At 25.4% G+C, this 20,450-nt stretch overlaps 1 protein-coding gene across 1 annotated transcript; it reads left to right on the top strand.

The window, feature by feature from the left end:
* Positions 1 to 1,399: 1,399 nt before the first annotated feature.
* Positions 1,400 to 18,892, top strand: LOC145844018 (glucose-6-phosphate isomerase-like). Its single transcript, XM_082951329.1, has 14 exons — positions 1,400 to 1,539; positions 4,042 to 4,132; positions 10,327 to 10,395; positions 11,576 to 11,695; positions 11,965 to 12,048; positions 12,298 to 12,441; positions 15,197 to 15,367; positions 15,574 to 15,634; positions 16,850 to 17,046; positions 17,221 to 17,308; positions 17,369 to 17,487; positions 17,806 to 17,934; positions 18,000 to 18,142; positions 18,454 to 18,892. Exons 1-14 carry the CDS (start codon positions 1,418 to 1,420, stop codon positions 18,581 to 18,583), a joined length of 1,668 nt encoding a protein of 555 aa, XP_082807455.1. The 5' UTR covers positions 1,400 to 1,417; the 3' UTR covers positions 18,584 to 18,892.
* The last annotated feature ends 1,558 nt before the right edge of the window (positions 18,893 to 20,450 follow it).

Below are 20,450 nucleotides of genomic sequence, written 5' to 3'. Positions count from 1 at the left end.
TCAAAGTCTGCAGAACAGAAGTCCGGACTTTCGTTTGCCGTGAGACAACCTCAAATTTAACAAAAGGGTTGAGGTTGATCATTCCAATTCTATCATCAGACCACAAGTCTCAGTTTACCAAAACTTGTGGTCTGATGATCGAATTGGCATGATCAACCCTTTTTAATATAACTTAGAAATCTATTAGTCTATGTTTAATACTACAATATGATTTTAATAATTTGTTTAAAAGAAAAATATTAAAGTTTAATTATATATAAAATCTTATATGAATAATTGCACAATTTCGTGATATTTGTTAATCAACATGTCTCTGGTCAAGTTTTAAAAACATGTCGTAAACTTGGGGACTTTATCTTAAATGACTTATATTAAATAACCCAAATGAAGCATGTTACAAAAGAACCTTCAACATGTGTAACTTTTAAGCATGTTGATCTTCTTAATAGTAAAACTTAGTTTTTAAAAGGATACAAGGTGATTTCTAATATTATGAGTAGTAGAAGATGTTAGTATAGAGCATTAATTGAATAAATTTTTAATAAAAATTGACATTTAAAAACTTCAAGTCTTTGTTGTTTTACTCTGTAAGCAAGTTTACTTACTGAATGACAAACAGTCAATGTTTTTTTTATGGTAGAAAAACATCAGAACTCATTCTCCCCTCTGCAACAATAAATGTTTTCTAAAGGTCAACAGAGTGAGTTTGAGCTCATCATGTGTTATTCCACCTGCCCTATCTTTAAATTTATCAAGAAAAAAAAAAATTTTTAACTAAAAATAAAACTAAATCTGTCTGTAAACTAAAACATACATTAGGCTTAAAACATTGAATTTTAGCCTAAAAGTGTTTTTTAAAAAAAGACATCGAATATAACATATTTTCAGCTTGATATTGGTGTGACACGGTCCTAGGTAATTACCTAAACTTGTATTAACTTCATACTTTTAGCTATAATTTCTCATAAAAATAAAATAAATAAAATGAACTATCTTAAATATAACGCAGTAACAAAAAGATAACAAAAAAAGTATATTAACAATAAACAAAATTTATTTAAATTATTTAAAACAATCACTCTTTCATTACCAGGACATTCATAAAATAAAAGACACACACATCACAGTCTGATGCCCATATAACATGTCTATTGCCCATGTAAAATGAACATGAGTAAACAAAGTACTATAAGTAAATTATTTTATGGTAAAATCTCTATATATAATTGATAACTATGGCTAATAATGTATTATTTTTGAATTTATAAAACTCATTTTACTAATGTCAATACACTTTCAGTTTTATTTAATTACTCAACAAATATTTTTTAAATTTAGTTTTAAAAAAATTCTTTAAAATAATACTATTAATTAGTAAAACTAATTTTTTCTAAAGTTTTTAGAGTAGTTATTCACTATGGCATCTCTTAAAGAAAAACAAAGCTGGAAGAAACTTGAAGAAGATTTTAAAAACCATGGAAACTCAATAAGTATTGCAAAAATGTTTAGCGAAGATAAGAACCGTTTTTCAGAAATGAGGTTTTTTTTTATTACAGAAGTTTTTTTAACAACTGTTGTTTTTACCTTGAAGTTTTATATTGTTAAAAAAGGATTTTGTAATAGCTCTAATCATATGTTTTATATAATTAAGGCCATAGGGGGTAAACCATGTTTTTTACAAGTTGATCTTATTTTGTAGAGTTTTTTTAACTTCAAGGTGCTTTTTATCGTTTTAAAAAAATTTATTTATTTTTTGAGATATGACCAGTCAAAGTCGGGCCGCATAAAAGGTTTCCTATAGGAAGGGAAAACTAAAACAGGGAAAAAAACTATTTCATTCAAAATCTATCTCCTCCTTCATTTTAAATTTTAAATTAAAATATTTTTTTAATTCTATAAAAACTGGCTTGTAGTTTGTATTTAAAGCTTTCATATAAAAGCCAAAGTTAATTTTTGTAAAAAAAAGTGTTGGACTTACCCCCCTATTGCCTTAAACATATTTATAACCTAGTTTTGTTCTGTAAGTTTTAGTTTAATGCTTTATTTATTTAAAAGTTTTTTTTACAAAAATAACCAATTAGTTATATATGAATACATACTTAAAGCCAAAATTAAAGGTCAGTTTTTCTAAATAATAAAAACTTAAATTAACTTTTGAGAACTAGTTACTTTTGAAAAAAAGATCCAATATAACCACATGGACTACAAAGATTTAATTTTAAATTTACAAAGAAAGTAATTAGATTCATTAAGAATCTGTTTTATCTTTTACTATTTTATAGTTGATCTAAAATTTATATGAAATATTCAATGCATTATAAAAAAAAATCTTATTGTATCAATTAAAAACTGATAGTAGAATTTTTTTTTTTTGAGTTTTAAAAAAATTAAAGTTCTAAAATATTTGCTTTAAAAATATGGGATAAAATACATTTTTAATGAAATGTCTTTTCTAATCTTTTTAACTTCACCATTACAGAGCGAGTAAGTTAAAGTCTCTGATTTTTTAGCCTTATATCTCAAAGTCTAAATTAAATTTTATAAGGATGTAAAAAGCAACTGCTAGCTAAGTTAAGTAATTTAGCTATGATCTTTAAAATAAAATGATAATGTAAATAAAGAGCCTTATCATTTTAGAATTTTTTTTTGGTTAATTCTATGAAAATATAACAAAGGTAAATATATATATACATATAAAGTGAAAGCATTTATTTACACAACCTCTTAGTAAATTTTAAATAAAGTATAAGTTTTTTAAGCTAGAAGCAATGGTTCTAAACATCTTAAAAAACTGTACACAGTGAATCACTAAAAAATAAATACATATTAAGTCACTGATAAAAGTTATTTATGAACAGTGGATAACTTTTTTGATTTAGTTTAAAATTAAATTTTTTGAAAAACCTAGGCTTCTTTCAATTTTTTCATGAGTTATAGATAGTTTTTTGACTCAAGTTATTTTTCAGTTAAAAGTTATGAACTCAGGCAAGCTTAATTTAACTTTTTTTTGGTCACCAAGGCTAGCTTTTTTGTTTTAAAGAGTGACAATCATGACCATACTAATTAAAACAAAGTTTATACATGCTTTTTTTTATCTTCTTTTTGGATGTATCGCATAATATATTGTCTTATACAATTATTTTCTTCTAACAAGTATAGAACACTTGTAAGTTTTAAAAAAGTGTTCATATAATTAATATTTTGCTTATTAGATTTTAAACATGGAACACTATTGATAATATATTTAATAGTTATTAGTAATTATGAAACTTTAAAAGTTAGCTAAGTTGACAGTTATAACTTAGATATGTGGTCTAAAAACTAAAAATATATATCTTCTTAACTATTTTAGTGAAACTATACATTTAACTATGTTTATTAATTTTGTTATTTATGGATAGGAGTCTAATAAGCACAAAGGGACACTTTTGCACAAACGATCAAATATGCAGGAAGACACTTTTGCACAAAGACACTTTTGCACAGCGCTAACTTTGTACAAGAGCTCACTTTTGCACAAAGGCACTTTTGCACAAAGGTACACTTTTGCACTGGTTGAAAATTTTTTTTTATTATTCACTTAGTTTTTCTTTTTTTTACTATCACTATTACCCCTAACCCTTTCCCTCGGTCAATTTTTTTTTTTTTTTTAATCTACTTTTTATTAGTTTTTTTATTTTCTTGTTTTATTTTTGATTAATAAATTTTATTAGGTATATATTTTATCTGTTTTTTTTTAATAACTATTACCCCTAACCCTTGGTTGGTAATTTATTTTTTATTTATTTTACAATTTATTTATTTACTCTTCGTGCAAAAGTGAACTTTTGTGTAAAAATTTATTTGTTCAAAAGTCCCCCCTGTGCATATTTGACCCGTTCCCATCATTTATACTCCAAGTACATAAAGTCATAGTATTGTAACTTTTTTTTTCATAGCAAAACCTAGATGTGGTAAATAAGTTGTTAAACAAAATTTTTACTGTTTTAAGTACAGTAAGACTACTTTCTTAATGACATTTGTAACAATTTCTGTTTACAGCCTCAATGTCAAGACAAAAGAAGGTGATCTTTTAGTAGACTACTCTAAAAATAGAGTCAACAAAGAAATATTGGGTCACTTGTTTGATTTGGTAAGTTTATAATACTACTTATATTCTTCTAAATTTTGTTAATTTATAACAAGTTTATCATACAAAAGTCTTATAGTATTTAATTAACTTCTTAACTGTTTTAATTGTTCGACTAGAACTATATATAGAAGTAAGTTATTAGTTTCAAAAGTAAACAAGTTCTCAATTCAAAGTACTAATTTTTTATGACAAACAAGCTTTTTGATAAAGCATATAAATAATTTAAAACTAAAACACATCTCATCAAACTTTAAACTAAGACTTTTAGTATTTTAATATTAAACACAACGATAACATGTATGCAAACTAATAATTTTTTTAGTAAAAAGTAAATGTGATTATTTTCAGCATTTATGTAAATTACTCTTAGTTGTAAATAGTCATATTTTTCACCAATTTTTTTGTTTTTTGGTTATTGTATTTTGTAGTCCTCCAGGGCCTGTGGTAGGAACTACCTTTAATTAGGGGAAGTCCCCTTTTTTTGTGCTAAACGCTTAGCGCGTTTAGCTTTTAAGGTTTTTACTGAATTTACCTTACTCATTAGGTTTAACTAAGTAATTAATAAGTATGTAATAAACTTAATATATATAATTTCTTTAATGTAGTGAGTTTATTAAAAACGTGATGTTAATGTGAAAATTAGGAAGTAGAAATAATAAAGCAGCTAATTTATCAGTAGAATAAAACTGCGAATATAAACACAACAAGAAAACACCAAAACCTTCAACTTAAAATGTCTTAATAATGTTCTTAAAGTGTCTGAATGACACAATCTTAAACACAAAATAGGTCTTACTAAATATACTACTAATAATACAGAGTCTTAATATATGTCGTGCTTCATGCACAACGATGGCTAAACTAAGCACAATATAATACGATAAAGCAAACAAGCTTCAAGATCTTATAAAACGAAAATAATAAAATAGTTCTTATAATAAGTTCGTGTGCTTCTCGCACGGTCTTATACAGTTATACAAATAAAGATAAAGTTCTTTTAAAATGACAATCATAACAAAGTTCTTAAATTCAATCAGTGTCTTAAGTTCTTAAAATTAGTGTGCTTTTTGCACGATCTTATGGCTAACTGAGCCAAAAACAAAAATAACGAACAACATATCGAACTGCGCGTAGTGCGCAAGCTAGGGCCTAATGAGCATTATCACAAACATTTTTAAAGTTTTATAGTGTAATTTGATATAAAATCGTTTAAAGCCCCCTGGCGGTCATTTAAAATACAATAAAATGCATATTTTGTTACATTTCCCCACCTAAAAGTCTTCAATTGAAGTCTTTTGGTGGGGTCTTGCAACATTTTTAAGTGTTTCTTACAAAATGTTAATGCAAAATTTTTGAATATTAATTTTCAAAATGTACATCATTGTTAGATAGTATTATTTTTAAGTTCAAAATGGTTCTTATAAGTGCTTATACAAAAGTGAAAAGTAGATAATACTGTCTGTCAGAAGTTTTAATAAGTGTTCACTCCATCGGCGGCCATCAGCTGCTGATTTTTCTGCCCGTCTGTCCAATCTGACCAGTTTTAGGCGCTAAGCACCTCTGTCCATTGAATACCTCTCTTCAACTCGGTTTGATCTCTTTGTAACATCAGCTATGATGTATAATAGCTACTAGTGACTTCGAACGTCAGAAACATTGCTTCGCGTCTTTTCAATCATCTGATGACGTATGTGGTATTTTTTCCGTTAGGCTGTGCACAAGAGCAAGTATTTGTGTCTTTTGTATAAAACAGTTTTTTGCATGCTCAACCATTAACTTTAAAAAATTTAGTACAAAATTACTTGTTATAAATGGACAAGGCAAGCAACTAAAGAACATTAATAGTGATATCGATAAAAATGTTAATTGTTGATATTTCAAATGTCGTTTAGGGTCAATTTGAAAAAAAAAAGTATTAAATTTTTTAATTTCTAATAGCTTTGCTCAAAAACATTGTTACTAAAATTTTAATTGTCAAAAAATAAAGTTATTTAATTCTTTTTATTAGAACATAACACAGTTAACCTCTTAAAAATATTGCTTGAAACAAACGATTTTAATAATAACAAGATAATAGCAATATGAGAAAGCAATTAAACTCCTGTTGTGGCAAAGTTAATAACTTTAATCTCCATGCTTAATGCAAAATAAACAACATTATTTTTTAAATCGCATATGTTTTCATGCTTTTTGTAAAACTTTGCTACTAATTGAGTTTAATTACCCGAATTTAAAGTACGTGATTAGCCAACTGTAAAACTTTCAAGTCTTCCAAGTTCGCGAAGCAAAAAATATCAATAAGCTTTAAAAATTAGTTTTTAAAGTAATACTTTACGAAACAATTTTGAGCAAGTTCTTTCTGAGCAAGTTCAATTTTGAGCAACCAAGTTTGAACTTGTTTTAAATTATTTTAAGTTTTATAGGTCAAAAAGATATTGGCTTAAGAGAACAGATTAAATTAGTTTTTAAAAAATTTTTACACATGTTTTTAATTCAAAGTTGTAGTAATTGACCTAAAAAATTAAAAGGCTAAAGTTTAGTTAGGTAAAAGATGTATATTTTTAAGAAAAACACACTATTGAACTTAATTTGGTTCTTAAAATAGCTTAAAAAAGTTTTTCATTTATGGTCGTAAAATTTGACCCATATTACACTTAAAACATATTTTCACAAGCCGTTTTACTTTTCAAACCGAGTTGCTATTTTTTTTAAATCTTAGTGGAAAATTTTTTGAAAACTTTTTATCAGCTGCATTGTTACTCGCACTTTAAGCGTTAATAAACTTTTTTGTTACAACAAAATTTAAAACTGACTTCATACATTGTTTTTTTAACGTTCTTTTCAAAAATAAACTTGCTCAAATACATACAAAGTTCATAACTAAAACGCTTTAAAACTTCTCACTACAAGAAGTTATAAAACTTATTGCCATAAAATCTTAAAATATTAATTAAAAAGCTTTAAGGTTTACATAGTTTCTTAAAAATAAATTAAATTTAAAAAACATTTTAACAAAACTTAATTTTAATTTTAATTGATAATGTTTTTCTTAGTATAGATGTGTAAAAATATTTTAAATATTTATAATTGATTTTTAATTTCGAAATTGTTTTCTGAAAGTTTTTAAAATTTGATAACATTGAACTTATGAAGGTTAAGAAAAAAATTTAAGTAACAGAAATTAATGAAAAACTACATTTTACTTGATATACGTCTAAAAACTTAAAAATTTAAAAATACAACAAAATTTTAAGACAAGTTGTTGTCACAACCAAAAAATTTGCTGCTATATCACTTGTTTATATTTATATAGAGTATTGTTTAATTGATTTTAATGAAATTTAGTCAAACGTTCTAATGAGTTTTTCCTGAAATTTACATCCTGTTTTTCTAAAAGTTTTTTTATAGATTTAAAAAGATTTTAAGGTTGCTTGCCTGATAAAAATTCTATTTACCATAATGGAGCACTAGAGATTAATACTTTTCAGAATAAATTTCTTAATTTTAAAAAGTTTAGTTTTCCTACTTAAGTAGTATCAGAAGGTTGGGTAGTCTTATTAAACACAGGGTCACCATTTGTAGTCCTCCAGGGCCTGTGGTAGGAACTACCTTTAATTAGGGGAAGTCCCCTTTTTTTGTGCTAAACGCTTAGCGCGTTTAGCTTTTAAGGTTTTTACTGAATTTACCTTACTCATTAGGTTTAACTAAGTAATTAATAAGTATGTAATAAACTTAATATATATAATTTCTTTAATGTAGTGAGTTTATTAAAAACGTGATGTTAATGTGAAAATTAGGAAGTAGAAATAATAAAGCAGCTAATTTATCAGTAGAATAAAACTGCGAATATAAACACAACAAGAAAACACCAAAACCTTCAACTTAAAATGTCTTAATAATGTTCTTAAAGTGTCTGAATGACACAATCTTAAACACAAAATAGGTCTTACTAAATATACTACTAATAATACAGAGTCTTAATATATGTCGTGCTTCATGCACAACGATGGCTAAACTAAGCACAATATAATACGATAAAGCAAACAAGCTTCAAGATCTTATAAAACGAAAATAATAAAATAGTTCTTATAATAAGTTCGTGTGCTTCTCGCACGGTCTTATACAGTTATACAAATAAAGATAAAGTTCTTTTAAAATGACAATCATAACAAAGTTCTTAAATTCAATCAGTGTCTTAAGTTCTTAAAATTAGTGTGCTTTTTGCACGATCTTATGGCTAACTGAGCCAAAAACAAAAATAACGAACAACATATCGAACTGCGCGTAGTGCGCAAGCTAGGGCCTAATGAGCATTATCACAAACATTTTTAAAGTTTTATAGTGTAATTTGATATAAAATCGTTTAAAGCCCCCTGGCGGTCATTTAAAATACAATAAAATGCATATTTTGTTACAGTATATTATTTTATGTATTATGTATATAAAATAATTTGCAAAAACTTTAGTTGTCCAAAAACTTAGTATGTAGACTGGCTTATAAAAAGAAACATGTATTTTTAACAGAGATGCTCTGTCTTGTACATGTACTGGTTTATTAAATGGTAAATTTTACTGAAATTATAAATAAGGTAAATATAAAGTGTTTTACTAGTATAAATTTTTATAAACATTATTGGCTAATAAATCAGACCATTTGTTTAAATTTTATTCTTTTTATAAGTTTACTATTCTGTTTTTTCATTAATTATGTTATCTATAAATTTCTACAAACATAAATTAAACATTTGTTAGGTTGTTTGGTACCGTTCGACAGACTTAAGTACTGTGAAGAAATTAGAAAATAATACTGTTTTTGGCAGCACCTTATAAAACCAAATTTATGAATAAATTGGATTTTATAATGAAATTTACTAATTATTTTCTAATGACATATTTCTAATAAAAGTTATATATAGTTTTTATTTTTTATAGGAACACTTCTGCTTAACTAAAAGATAATATTTTTTTGTTTAATAACTCATGAAACTTTAAAATATTGCTAAGAAAGGCGCACACACATTGAACAAAAATTAAGGTTTCAGCTCTAAAACTTTGTAAAAATTCAAAATAACTTAAAACTAAGTTTCTCTAAAACACTTTAGTGTTTTGACCACTCAACCTTAAAACAAATTAAGTCATGGACTCATTGCTTAAAATGTTTCCCTATTAAAAATTACAGATTTTGAAATAAAATCTTAATCACTTTTTTGTTTTGCCAAAAGCAATTCAAATTTATTTTATCACACTTATGTTGTTAAGATTATTATGGTTTAAAATTTAAGTTATTAATGTTCCTTAACTTCATTCAGGGTTGCCACTTTACCTGGAAACCTGGAAAAACCTGGAATTTGACAATTTAGGCTAAAATAACCTGCAAAAACCTGGAAATTTGATCAAAAAACCTGGAAAAACCTGCAATTTCTAATAACTTTAACATTTTCAGTTGTAAAATTTTGATTTGACACAAAAAATCTATCATATAGTTGAAATTTTTTGTCAACATCAAAAATTTTTTAGTTAAAAAACACATTTAAAGTAACTTTTCAGTATCTTTTCAATGCTTTTGTTCTATTTAACACAGTTTCTTTAATAGAAATTAACTTGAAACTAAAAATAGACCCAAAAATGTGTACTTTTAAAAACCTGGAAGAAATTTGGAAAACCTGGAAAAAAATTTGAAAAAATGAGTGGCAATCCTGCTTCATTCTTTAAAACTGCAATTAAAGATAGATTGTTATGCTGTCTTAAGGTTTTTTATTAAAATTTCAAAAGTGTTTATACATAATAATATAAGCTTTTAAATAGATCTATAGAACAAACAACAAAAATGAAACTGTTGCCTAACAACTAATAATGCAAAAACTAACTTTTTGCTGTACTTTTGTTTGATTATACAGTATTTTTAAATATATATCTTAAACGTAATCACTAGTTAAGTAACATTTTCCAGTCAATTAAATGAGTATCTTTTGCAATTAAATTATATTATTAAGTTGTTTCTTATACAACCTTCTTAGCTCAAAAACTTTTTGTTAAAATTTTTTAATACTTAGTGGTTTTTATGCTAGACTAGCTTTAAATTTTAAACTATTTAGTTTTTATCAACCTAGCTATACATTTTATATTTTATATTTTAGCTATACATAATAATAAAACAATTATGTAAGTTTTACCTAATGTTTTGTTTTGTTCAGGCTAAAGAATGTGATGTTGAAAAAATGAGAACCAAAATGTTTTCAGGAGAAAAGATTAACTTTACAGAAGTTTGTAATATTTTTGTAAACTAATATTTAATAAAAATTTTATAGTTTAATAATTACTATGTTTTGACTTATTTCTTTTTCACTAAATAACTTTAAAATTATATGAAAAAATACTTAATGTTTTATATGTAAATTTGTAACTTTTGTATACATTCAACTATTTATTTTAATATATTCAGGGTTCCTACAAAACCTGGAATCCTGGAAAAACCTGGACTTTGACAATTTAAGCTAAAAACCTGGCAAAACCTAGAAAATGAGAAATTTTGAATAAAAAAACCTGTAATTTTAAACAATTTTTATATGTTAATAGCAAAATTTCTATTTGACACAAAAAATCTATTATATTGATAATTTTAAAGTAACAAAACATTTAAAGTAGCTTTGCAGTATCTTTACAATGTTGTTATACTAACTAACACAGTTTTTTGCCTTAAACTCAATTTTAATCTACAAATAGACCCTAAAACATTTACTTTTGAAATCTGGGAGAAATTTTGAAAATCTGGAGGAAATTTGCTAAAAGCTAAGGTCAACCCTGTATATTATCATATACATAATATGCGTTACGGAAAACTTTTGTAACAGCTTGAACAAAATAGTTTTTTGTTTTGTCTAATATGTTTTTTTTTAAATCCCTGCTTAAAAACTGTATGATAAATTGAGAATTTTTACCAGTCAAAGTTTTAAAGTTTTGTGTTATTTGTTATAACGAAAAGTATAAATATTAATTTTTATACTAAGTAGTTTCTTTCTGCTTATTATTTTTCTTTTTTTACCTTTGAATTTTTTAAAATGTGTCTAACTTCTAATTTCATAATTATTAGTATCCAAGCTTATAAAATTACCGTTTTTACTTTTAAAAGTTAAATAAAATTACTAGTATTTTAATAAAACAGTTATACATTGTAAATCTTAAAAGTCTAAAAGTTAACTAAAAACCAATATAGATTTATGATTTTATTTTTTATACTATTTTACTAATATCTAAAAAATTTCGAAAATTAATTATGATTATGGTTGATAAAATTATAATTCCTATAAAATGTTATTATGATTTTAAATCTAAAGTGTACATTTTTTTATATGACAACAATTTATTTAAAAAGTTTCGGAATAAACATTTGCTTCAAAATAATTTTGAAGTATTATACAAAAAATACTAAATTTATGTTATTAGGACAGGCCAGTACTTCATATAGCTCTCCGTAACTTGTCTGAAACACCAATCATGGTAGATGGCAAAGATGTCATGCCCAATGTGAAAGACGTTCTTGAAAGAATGAAAAATTTTACTGAAGTAATTAAAATTCAATTTTAAAAGGTTTTGAATTATGACCATAAGATTAACTTAGTTTAAGGTCATATATGATCAACTACATACCATTGGTCATTTAAATCAAATAGTAAGTATTAAAGTTGTTTTTGTTTATTTAAATATTGCATTATGTTCTTAAGTAAAAACAAGTAATTATTCTTATAGATATCATTAAATTTGAAATGGGGCTAAAAGTTTATAAGATAATTAGATATTTTGTTTTTTTTAACTACTAACTTTTTTAATTTAAGCGAGTACGTAGTGGATCATGGCTGGGTTGTACTGGTAAGAGAATAACTGATGTTGTCAACATTGGAATTGGTGGTTCAGACCTGGTTTGTTTTGTACTTTTGGTGTTTTTTCAATAAAACTGCTGGAGATGAAAAAATTAGAAATATAGAAATTAAAAATACTTTTAAATGAGGAACTACAAACTAAAAATTTTAGGAAAATGACAAGTTTTTATTGAAGGAATCTTAGTTTTATTTTAATTTGAATTCACTTGTTTAATTTTTTTTTTAATCTTAAAATATTTTTGATTTGTGTTATTATTTTCTTTTATGCAATTCATTTTTTTAATGTAGGGACCTTTCATGGTAACTGAAGCATTAAAGCCTTATGCTGATGGACCCAATGTGCATTTTGTATCCAACATAGATGGCACCCACCTCACTACTGTGCTTAAAAAACTTAACTATGAAACAACCATGTTCGTTATTGCTTCAAAAGTAAGCTTTAGTTTTGTCTTGATTACCACTTTTTAGTTTCACTATATTGTTTAAAATCTTAAGAATAAAATTATATTTTAATTTTTTATCCTAGTATGTCTATAATGCATTAAAATTTATAATTTTAGATTTAATGTATATTATTTTTATTTTTAAATCAAAATTCTGTGTTTAAAAAAAAGTTACATTGTTTGTATAAAGTATAATATTTGATGAATCATTTTTTGTACATGTTCTATTGTTGCTTAAATTTTGCTGTAAATATAATGATTTGAAAAATAAATAATTTTAAACACATTTAATTTTCTATCGTATTTTTTTTTTTATTAATCAAAAACTAACATGGTTAATAAACAAGTAAGCAACTTTCTTTAAAAGTTATTACGTTTTACTTCCTTATAGAAATTAGCATGTAGAGTCTACTTATGATAATTTATTTAAATATTTTTTAGTTCACACGTTTTTACTACTTGGTTAATTTTAATATTATACTTTTTTTAAACTCAAACAAAAAAAGTTGATATATAAATAAACTAAAATATACAAATTGTTTAAGTTTACTAATCAATTTTTTAGTAAAAGTTATCATTTTTGTGTAATATGCACAATTAACTATGTAAAGATTCTACCCTAAAATTAGTTAGAAAAAAAAAGAAACTACCTTATTTACTTTTTTGTTATATATTTTTTTTTAAATTTTTTTTTCAGACACAGCACATACACACATTTTATAAATTTTTATCTCTAAACGAAGTTATAAGTTTAATAGTATCTTAAAATTTCTATTTTGTAATAATATTGTCAAAAGCATTATAATACAAATAGTAGGTATGATTTTCATGATTTCAAGTTTGCTTTTTGATATGTAAATTAACATTTTTCTGTTGCTAAATAGTTCTAGGCATCAGTAAACTTATTTTAAGTTGTTATGAGGTAGAAAGTTATAGTTTCAGAAAAGTAGAAACAAATTATATAGTCCTAGTACAAATATGTGTTGCTATACTTTTTATTTTTATTATAACTTTATTTGTACAAGTTTTATTATAAAATAGTAAAATCTTTATTTACATAAAATTGAACTTGTTTGTTTTGTTAAAAAGTTTCGAAATCAATAAATAAAGAAATGAAGTTCAGAAAATGAAAAATTTCAGTATAACATTTTTTTATTTATACTCGCAGATGTTTTGTACAGCTTTTATTTAAATAAAATAAATCTGTTCTACTTTCAACAATTTACAAACCAATTACTTTTTTCCTTCACATTACAATCACTTATTTTTTTCAAAAAGTTTAAGTACAAGCAAGCTTAATATTAAACTATTTGAAGTACTTCATACGTAGATAAGAATATAAAATTACTTATGCCGTACTAAATAGATAGAAAACACAATATGTAGACTTCAATCATTAATAAACTCGTATAAAATGATTTTATTTAAACAAGTAATTTAACACATTTTTTAATAAGAAGCTTGTACATATAATGCAATTTATAATAGTTGAGTAACTTTCCAGTGAAATTTTCACACCCTATATTTAAGTTCTGTGTATATCTAAAACGATTGTGTGAATACAACACATAATAATGATAAATTTTGGAAAAGTACTCAAATATGGTGGCTCTTTTTTTCAAGTTTTTTTTACACTAAAGCTAGTTTTTACAACCATTAAGTAACCTATTATTTAAAATTAATTTACTAAGCATGTAACACCAAATAGCCAAAGGGAAAACGTTTTTAGATTACTTGTGTATCAGGTTAGTAATGAAAATGTGTTTCAGTTTCTAAAAGATGAAGAAAATTAACCACACATAAATAATTCTCATCGATTTTCTTTTTTATTTTAAGCTAACTTAAACGCTGATTTTTTATTATTTGTGCACTAAATATTTTCAAGTGAAATTTAAGAATTACTATGTTTGTAATTTAGTAAAAACTATAATTATGCCAGATCAATAACATTTCCGAAAAACATTCTAGACAAAAAGTTATAAATTAATAAATGTAGAAATAAAGTTTATGTAATAAATAATATGTTTTAAACTTTATTTTTTGAGATATCAATAATAAAATATTTGTTTGCAACAAGAATGTTCTATCAGAAGTTTCAAGTAATTATTTTTATTCAACTAATAAAATTTATTTTTGTTTTACTTAGTTTTATAGAGTCTGAAAGTACATTAACAATAAATATATATGATTTATGCATGAAAATAGTGATTAGTATATCAGTAATAATAAAATACATTTGCTTAATATTTATTTATCTGCATATATTTAAATAATTTCTATATTTATAAATTTAGTCAATTAAAAATTTTAAAACTAATGTTGGTTGTTTTAACATTTAAATGTAATATCTAACTGTAAAAGATCTTATCATTTATGCTTATCATTTAAAAAGTAGTATTTAATTTTTATTAAACTTTTTTTTTTCTAAAAAGCCTAGAAACGTCTTTGTTGTTATTTTATCCACTATTGCTGAGTTTTTTGAAAAGAGTATTTAGTTTACAAATGTACTATGATACATATTAAAACTTTTTAGGGAAGTACATTCTTTTTTTCTTTTTTTTTTTTTGCATATTAAAGAAAACTTTATACAAAAAAAAAGTTTATAGCTTGAAGGAAAAGAATTTTTAAATAAACTAATTTTAATTGTTTCATCCAAAACATGTTTACATTCGATTATATTTTCAAATTCTAAAGCTTTCGAGACAAACTCTGTTTTGACACCCACTAATTTCGAAATTCAACAGACGTTCACGACGCAAGAAACGATGACAAACGCGCAATCGGCGAAAGACTGGTTCCTCTCACACGAAAGCAACGTGAACTTTATCGCGCTGCACTTCATTGCGCTCTCGACCAACAAGAAGAAAGTCACCGAGTTCGGAATCGACGCTCACAACATGTTCGAGTTCTGGGATGTCGGTTTCAAACTTGTTTTATGCAATAGTTTGTATTTTAACTTGTAAGTAATTAAGAGTATTATATTAAATGTAGCACAATAAAATTTTGTGTGTTTCATACTTGTTTTTTTTTTGTTTGTTGATATTTTATTAGTTAAGAATATTATTTTTAATATATGAATTTTGTGTAAAAAATGATTATTAATTACTAATCAACTTAACAGTGGGTCGGGGGCAGATACTCTTTATGGTCAGCAATTGGAATGTCAATTGCCTTGAATATAGGTTTGTTTCATAATTATATTTTAATTAATAAAAGTTTACTTAATTGAAAGTTTTGTTTTTTAAACATTTTATCAATAACAAGAAATTACTTAGAAGTTAAAAATTGTATGCACAATGTGTAATAGTATCTAGAGTTTAAAATGTAATGAATTTCCTGAATTACAATGAAATAATGTTTAATGCGTGTAAAATTTGCGTTTAAATATTTGTTTTTTAGTAGAGACGCATATTGTACTAAAGTACTAAAAGTTTAATTAAAGTTCTAAAACTCAATAATCAAGTTTTTTTACACTACCTTATGCACAATTTTCTACTTAGGTCTTATAAAAGTTTATTGCAACATTCAGTGTTTTTTTTTTGTAAGCTAGTTCACTGCACGTTATGCCTTATCACACAACTAAAATACTGTGTTGTTTAAGAAAAATAAAAACTATTTTTCAGACTAAAGTTCATGTTTTAAACTTATTATTGCAGCAAGTAACTAAGTAAGCTCGATTATTCTGCTAACTAAAAACAATTTTTTTAGTACATGTTTTATGTTAAAAAAATTAATTCAAACAACCTTGTGAATTGTAATTGTTTTTTAAATAGCTAGATTAAAAATATTTTAATAAACTGAGAATGCTTATTAATTACTAATAAAAGTAATAAACACAAATAAATATAGATAAAATATTGAAATGCATTTTAATAATCATAAATACTATTTTGTCCATTTAGCTAAAAAGTGATGTCCATAAGTGAACTAAAAGTAATTTAATATGATCATATAACAAATAAAGTTTTCATATAAAAAACTTAGGCACATTTTAAAGTCAAACCAAAATATTTGTTGAAAGCTCTAATGATGGCAGTCCACAGTTGTTGTTTTAAAAAATAACTTAATGATTAAACAACATTTATTCATTGCTGCTTGTATGGATAAGTAAAATCTTAATACGTTTATAGATTCCACTAATAACTTCTTAGTTTATAAAACTTTGCGTGCCAAACTTAGTTTAGTTAAAAAAGTTTTATATCACTAATTTTTACATCTAAATCACTATCCTGTTAAAATATAATTCTTGTTAGTAAAAACAAAACTTGAGAATTTCGATGACATACTTTTTTTGAATTTAATTAAATTAAAAAAAAAAACAGTTTTTTATAACTTGAACAAATAAAACCTAGTATTTTTGTTTTACAAGCCTAATCTCATCAATATTTCGCCATCAGGATTCGACAACTTCAAGCAGCTGTTGTTGGGAGCCCACGATATGGACAAGCACTTCACCACGGCGCCGATGGAGCAGAACGCCCCGGTCATACTCGCCTTGCTCGGTATCTGGTACAACAACTTCTGCGGCGCCCAGACTCACGCCCTCCTCCCGTACGACCAGTACTTGCACCGATTCGCCGCTTACTTCCAACAGGTTTCGATAAACGTTGCAGAATAAACTAAAAAGTAAAACCATAATAAAAACTATTAATATAGCAAAATATAGATTTTAAAAAATTTTGCCTTGGTGTTATGTGCAGTCTTTCCTTTTTACTTCAGATAAATATTGAATTATAGCACCATTGTTTAAAAGTAATATTTCTTCCAGGGTGACATGGAATCCAACGGCAAGTACGTCACCCGCGACGGATCCAAAGTGGACTACTCGACAGGACCGATTGTGTGGGGGGAACCAGGTAGGTGATCTGCAGCCTTTTACAACATTACATACGTTGAAACCCGTGATATATTTTCAGGCACGAACGGACAGCACGCTTTCTACCAGCTGATCCACCAGGGAACCAAATTAGTTCCGTGCGACTTCATAGCCCCCGTGGACTCCCACAACCCGATTTCCAAGGGCCTTCATCACGATGTATGCTTGTTTACTAAATGATTTTTGCTAAAAGTATAAATGTAATTTTGCCAGTATATTTATATCATGTAAGTTTTTATGGTTGCCAAAAATATGGAAGCTGTTTTTTTTTTATGTACAAAAAATTTTTATTTTACTTAAAAAATAATTACTGAAAGTTTAAAACCTAATATGTTTATTTTTTTGTTCTGTTTAAAAGTATTGACTATTTTAATAACTAATTTATTTCAATAAACACTTATTATTATTTTTATTATTACTACTACTCAGACTAATTTTAACTTACCACCTTCTAATATTACCAATTGTACAAAACAGATTTTGTTGGCAAACTTCTTGGCCCAAACTGAAGCTCTGATGCTGGGAAAAACTGATGAGCAAGTTTTAGCCGAATTGAAACAATCCGGCATGGCGCAGGATCAAATTGACAAAATACTCCCGCATAAAGTACGGCGCTCTTTGATAGTGTTTGTTTAGTTGTAAAAGTGTTATTCACGTGCGAATAATTAAAGGTGTTTTTGGGAAACCGACCGACCAACTCAATCATGTTTCAAAAGCTGACTCCGTACATGCTCGGAAACTTGATTGCGATGTACGAACACAAGATTTTCGTGCAGGGCTGTATCTGGAACATCAATTCGTTCGATCAATGGGGGTGGGTTTTAAGTTGTATGAAAACTAGCACGCATACTATCCCCTGTATAATTTTTTTTATATTACTGCACTAAAATAAAACATTTAAAAAGTTATTCTTTTAGTACTTTTTTTTTTGTAATTTATCATATATAATATATACATATTATAATAAAATAGCTTTATTCGAATTTTTTTCGCTGCATTTTGTATACATTTCTTACAGTTGGTTATATAAACTCAGTAAACAAAAGATTTTATAAATTTTAGAATTTTCAATTAAATTTATTTACAATTTTGAGAAACGTTTCATAAATAAATTCTTTTTTAAAGCGTCGAACTGGGAAAGCAGTTGGCAAAAGTGATACTGCCTGAACTTCAGTCCAAAGAAGAAGTAACCTCTCACGACGCGAGCACCAACGGTTTGATTTCCCACATTAAAAAGAACAGGTCATCATTGTAAGAATGTATTAAATAAATGGCACCTTTTAACATCAAATAAATTTTGTACGTTTTTATTTACTTACCTAATTAAAATATGTAACGTTAGTTGTTTTTCTATTACACAGCTTATATGCATTAGTATTTAGCTTTTTTTAACTTAATTTAAACATTTATGCACTTGAAGTTAACTAAACTGTAAGCAACTATCGAAGCTCTACTTCTACGCTATTATGCAAATTTTATATTTGATGTTCCCTGCATCAAAATTTAATGATTAATGTGATTTTACTTTTTAATCGTTTCAAAATAAACTATTGTCTCTTTTTTATATTCTATATTTTTTTTAATAGTAAACTTTAGTTTCTTTAATAGTTTTGATAAGTAAGTTTCAGTTTAAATTCTCATTACTTATATAACATGTATCCTAAATAATTTTAATTGTTAATTTTTGGGTCAAAAAAAAGCAATAAAATTTGCTTTTACATCCATAATTAATTATCTTTTAACAAATTAAGTTTGAAAAATAAACTTTTTGTGGTAATTTTTTTTTATGCTTCTTTTTGAAGTAGATTGTATTTTGTTTAGACATTCATATAAAGTAAAATTTTAATTATTAGGAAGCCAATGTACATGATAACCAAAAAATATTTAAATACTGCTTCTTAAAAATAAATTTTTCCATTAGAAACGTACAATATTAATCATCAATGTAAAACTTTCATTTTACTATAACTGTGTATAACTTCAAAAATGTAAATTAAATTGACGTACTAATCAGAATCTGACTGCGACTTTTTTTTGAAAAAGTTCAAATTCCACAGTTTTTTTGATTTTATAGATGTTTACATTAAAAATGATTGTTTAAAATATACATAATTCGTACTTTTTTTAACAAAATTGTAAACAACTGGTTATAATACATATATAAACGGCTTTAAAAATTTTTGCAAACCTAAAAGGCTGTTGGAAAATCTTATTATAGGCAACTACCACACTAAAAACATTTAATATTTTTAAATCAATATAATTAATTTAATTTTTATGAATTAAGGTAAAAATGAAACATTTGTAACTTTTATTATAACTAGGAAATTGTAATTAAATTCAAGTGTTGCTGGAATCTTTCATTTCAATAAAAATTTCCTAATAAAAGTTCACTAAATCTATAACTTTATCAAAAATCTTAAGTATTTGATTTTATTCTAATACTTTAAATTACAAAAATTGGCTAAGCTATCTCCTGCTGTTTCTTAAATATAGATATTGTGTGTTTTTAATTATTTTTAGACATATTTCAAATGATATACTAGCATTAAACTTCATTTATCAAGTTTAAAATGTGTATGTATTTACAAAAAGTTTTATTGTTGCATTTTAAGCTTTATTTAAAATGTTATATAGCAAATATACTAAACTTAACATTTTATACTTATTTTAAATTGTTATTAATAATAACAAACAAATGTCCTGGACAAGACGTTAAACTGTATCCAAGTGGTGTACGACTCGATAACCGAGAGGTTTTTTTCGTGCACCAAGTTCTAGGACAAACTGTATTGAGTGCTTTATTTTTCATTAGACATTGCTAAATATAAACTCCGAAAATTTTATGATTTATGTGTAGTTAAATAAAAAATAATTTTATTAACGTGTGTTTATTTTAATATAAAATTTGAATAGTTTTTAGCGATACATTTATTGCCACACTGACAACTTTACTACAGAGCCAGGCTAGTATAGCTTGTCTTGTAAACGTTTTTTGCAAATATAGCTTTTGTACTGATATGTTTTATTACGTTTAGAGTGCATGTAGCCTAAAGAAATCAAATGCAAAAACAAAAGTTTTAAAGCCGCTAAGTTAAAAAAAACTTTATTTACAGTGGAAT

Source organism: Thalia democratica, chromosome 9 (genome assembly GCF_965202585.1).
Source record: "Thalia democratica chromosome 9, ktThaDemo2.hap1.1, whole genome shotgun sequence".
In the NCBI taxonomy this organism is placed as follows: Eukaryota; Metazoa; Chordata; class Thaliacea; order Salpida; family Salpidae; genus Thalia; species Thalia democratica.
This window is presented reverse-complemented; position numbering and strand designations above follow the sequence as displayed.